A 2,702-nucleotide genomic window follows, 5' to 3' on the forward strand; every position below is an offset into this window, starting at 1 on the left:
AAGAGCTTACTTTGTGCTAAGTGCTTTGTAGATGTTAGTCCTTTAATCCTGTAAGTCAGAGCTGCTCCTAAATCAATCTTACCTGAAAAATGTCAAACTTTAATCTGAAATTGGGGTACACTATATAATATTTAGAAATAATGTTGACCCACGAATAGGGAAGAATTTTGAGAATGAGTTATGCATTCAAAAATAACATTTCTTAGCCTCTGTATACAAATATATATATATAGCACTTATATGTAAAATAAAAGTTGAAAAATAAACTGTATCATGTTTACTACATTGTTTTGCACACACATAGTTTTACAAGAATGAGATCATAATACATATACTCTTTTAAAAAATAAACTTTAGAACAGTTTTAGATTTATATAAAGATAGTACAGAGTTCCCATACCCCTTCATCCAGTTTCTCTTATCAGTAACATCTTAATTAGTATGCATTTTTTACAATTAATGAGCCAATCTTAGTAATGGACTAAAGTCCGTATTTTACTCAGATTTCCTTAATTTTTACCTAATGTTCTTATTCTATACTGGGATCTCGTCCCAACATTATGTTTAATTGTCATGTCTCTGGTCTCTCTTGGCTGTGACGGTTTCTCAGACTTTGCTTGTTTTAGGTGTCCTTGACAGTTTTGAGAAGTACCTATCAGTTATTTTGTGGAATATCCCTCAATTGGGATTTATCTGATTTTTTTTTTTTTTTAATTAGACTGGGGTTATGGGTTTTTGGGACGGAGACCACAAAGGTAAAGTGCCGTTTTCATCACATCATACCAGAGATACATACTCGATCACCTGGCTGAAGTAGTATTTGTCAGTTTCAACACTCTAAAGTCCACCCTGCATCTCCGTCTTTTCCATACTGCTCTCTTTGGAAGGAAGTTGCTATGCACAGCCCACTCTTAAGGAGCGAGGTGTTATACTTAACCTCCTTGAGGTTGGACTATCTACGTAAATTATTGGGAATTCTTCTGCAGGAGTGATTTGTCTACCCCTCTACCCGCCCCACCCCCCCATTTGTAATCATTTACTTATATCAGTATTGATTCATAGATGTTTATTTTGTATTTTGGGTTATAATCCATACTTTTTTTTGATATACTGTCTTTGCCCAATAAAATGTTATGGACAATTTTGAAAGTCGATAGAGGTGAACATCATAACTTTTAGAGATTATATATTACGTATTTAACTAATTTTCTACTGATGTACATTTTTGCTTCCAGTTTCCCCTTACTTCCAGCAGTGATGGAATAATATCCTTGTACATTCATTTTTGTGCATTTGTGTGACTATTCTTAGTTTATTATTCTAACCCTATCCTGAAGACACATTATACTTGAGTTATGTTCCTTGCTCCTCAAACACACCCTGCTTTTTCTTAGATTACACTATATTATCTAGAATGCTCTTCCCCTCTCTTTGCTCACTGAAGTTCACTGTTTGATTCAGGGCTCACCTCAAAGGCTACTTGCTGTAGAAGCTCTTCTTTAGTGTGTGAGGATAATCTACTGGTTCCATCCCACTTTGTTGAACATGTATTATAACATTTATCATGTGAACCTTCTATGTGAAGGCTTTTTCCTCTTAGTTTATGAACTGGTAGAGTAAGAAAAGTGATCTATCATACTTATCTGTGTACTCCATCACAGTGGTGGGTATGTAAAGTAACTAGCATATTTTGATTTTGAAGTGTTGAATCTGAGTAACTGAGAAATTAAGAAGTATGCTCAGTATTGCATAGGTCTTCCCTTCTTTTACATACATTGTTGTTCCATGCTTCAGGGAGACAGGAATTGCATATAAATGTAGTTTTTGTTTGAAGTGAAAACATCTGTGCCGTAGTTTAAAAGTAGCTGTCAAAAATGTTTATTCGTAGACTTTGGTATTACAGTCTGCGTCTTCCAAAATGAGCACCTACGATGTGCCAAGTATTCATTGGAAACTGTATGAAGAAATGAAGTAATTAAATAAGGCCTCTGATCCTTCCGACTTCCTTTTTAAGTAAGCAGGTGGCATAATGTTTCTTACATGTTATAATTAGTAATTAGAGGTGAATGCCAAAAAAAAACAGAACAAAAACAAAACAGAGACAACATTTATTTGGTTGTGAGGCAGTGTCAGTGCGCTGAGACTAAAGATCCTAGACCGCTGTCCTGCTGACCCACCCAGCCTGCACCCAGGAGGCGACGCACCTCTTCCGTTAACACTTTGAGGCGGGGTGACCTACACATCTGTGACCCCCCACTGGGTAGGAGGAGGCCCCAGAGTAGGCGCGCGCGCAGACACAGCCAACCGTGAGCACCTGGGTTCGCGCTCCGCGGGGGGTGGGAGGTGGGCCCCGCCTCCGCTCTCCTGAAGCCCAATCGTCTGGAGACTCTGGCCACGCCCCCAGCTGGCGGGGCAGGGGGCGTCTTTAAGAGTCGGCGGCGGCGCCCCGGGATTCGTAGCTGTGGCCCAGGAGGCACGCGCCCCAAACCCTGAGGCTCTTTTGCGCAGCCGCCTTCTTCGCGGCAGCCTCCGCGCCCTGCGCCGCCCTCCCATCGGGGGCTCCAGGCTCTCGCCTCGGCCTCGCCAGCCCGGCCGGCCGGCTCTGGGCAGCTCCTCCGGGAGCCCGGCGGGAGCCCGCGCCCCCAGCGCTCTCCCGGCGCCCGAAGGGGCCGCCTGGGGCCATGGTGCTCTCCCCGGCCAAG

At 42.5% G+C, this 2,702-nt stretch overlaps 1 protein-coding gene across 1 annotated transcript in view; it reads left to right on the forward strand.

The window, feature by feature from the left end:
* The first annotated feature begins 727 nt into the window (after positions 1–727).
* Positions 728–2,702, forward strand: part of SLC16A10 (solute carrier family 16 member 10) — a 95,709-nt gene continuing 93,734 nt past the window's right edge. Inside the window, exons 1-2 of the mRNA XM_025042375.1 lie at positions 728–755; positions 1,889–1,956. Coding sequence (XP_024898143.1) covers positions 728–755; positions 1,889–1,956 — 96 coding nt within the window. The remainder of the gene's footprint in view (positions 756–1,888; positions 1,957–2,702) is intronic.

This window comes from Pteropus alecto, unplaced genomic scaffold (genome assembly GCF_000325575.1).
Source record: "Pteropus alecto unplaced genomic scaffold, ASM32557v1 scaffold79, whole genome shotgun sequence".
Classification (NCBI taxonomy): Eukaryota; Metazoa; Chordata; class Mammalia; order Chiroptera; family Pteropodidae; genus Pteropus; species Pteropus alecto.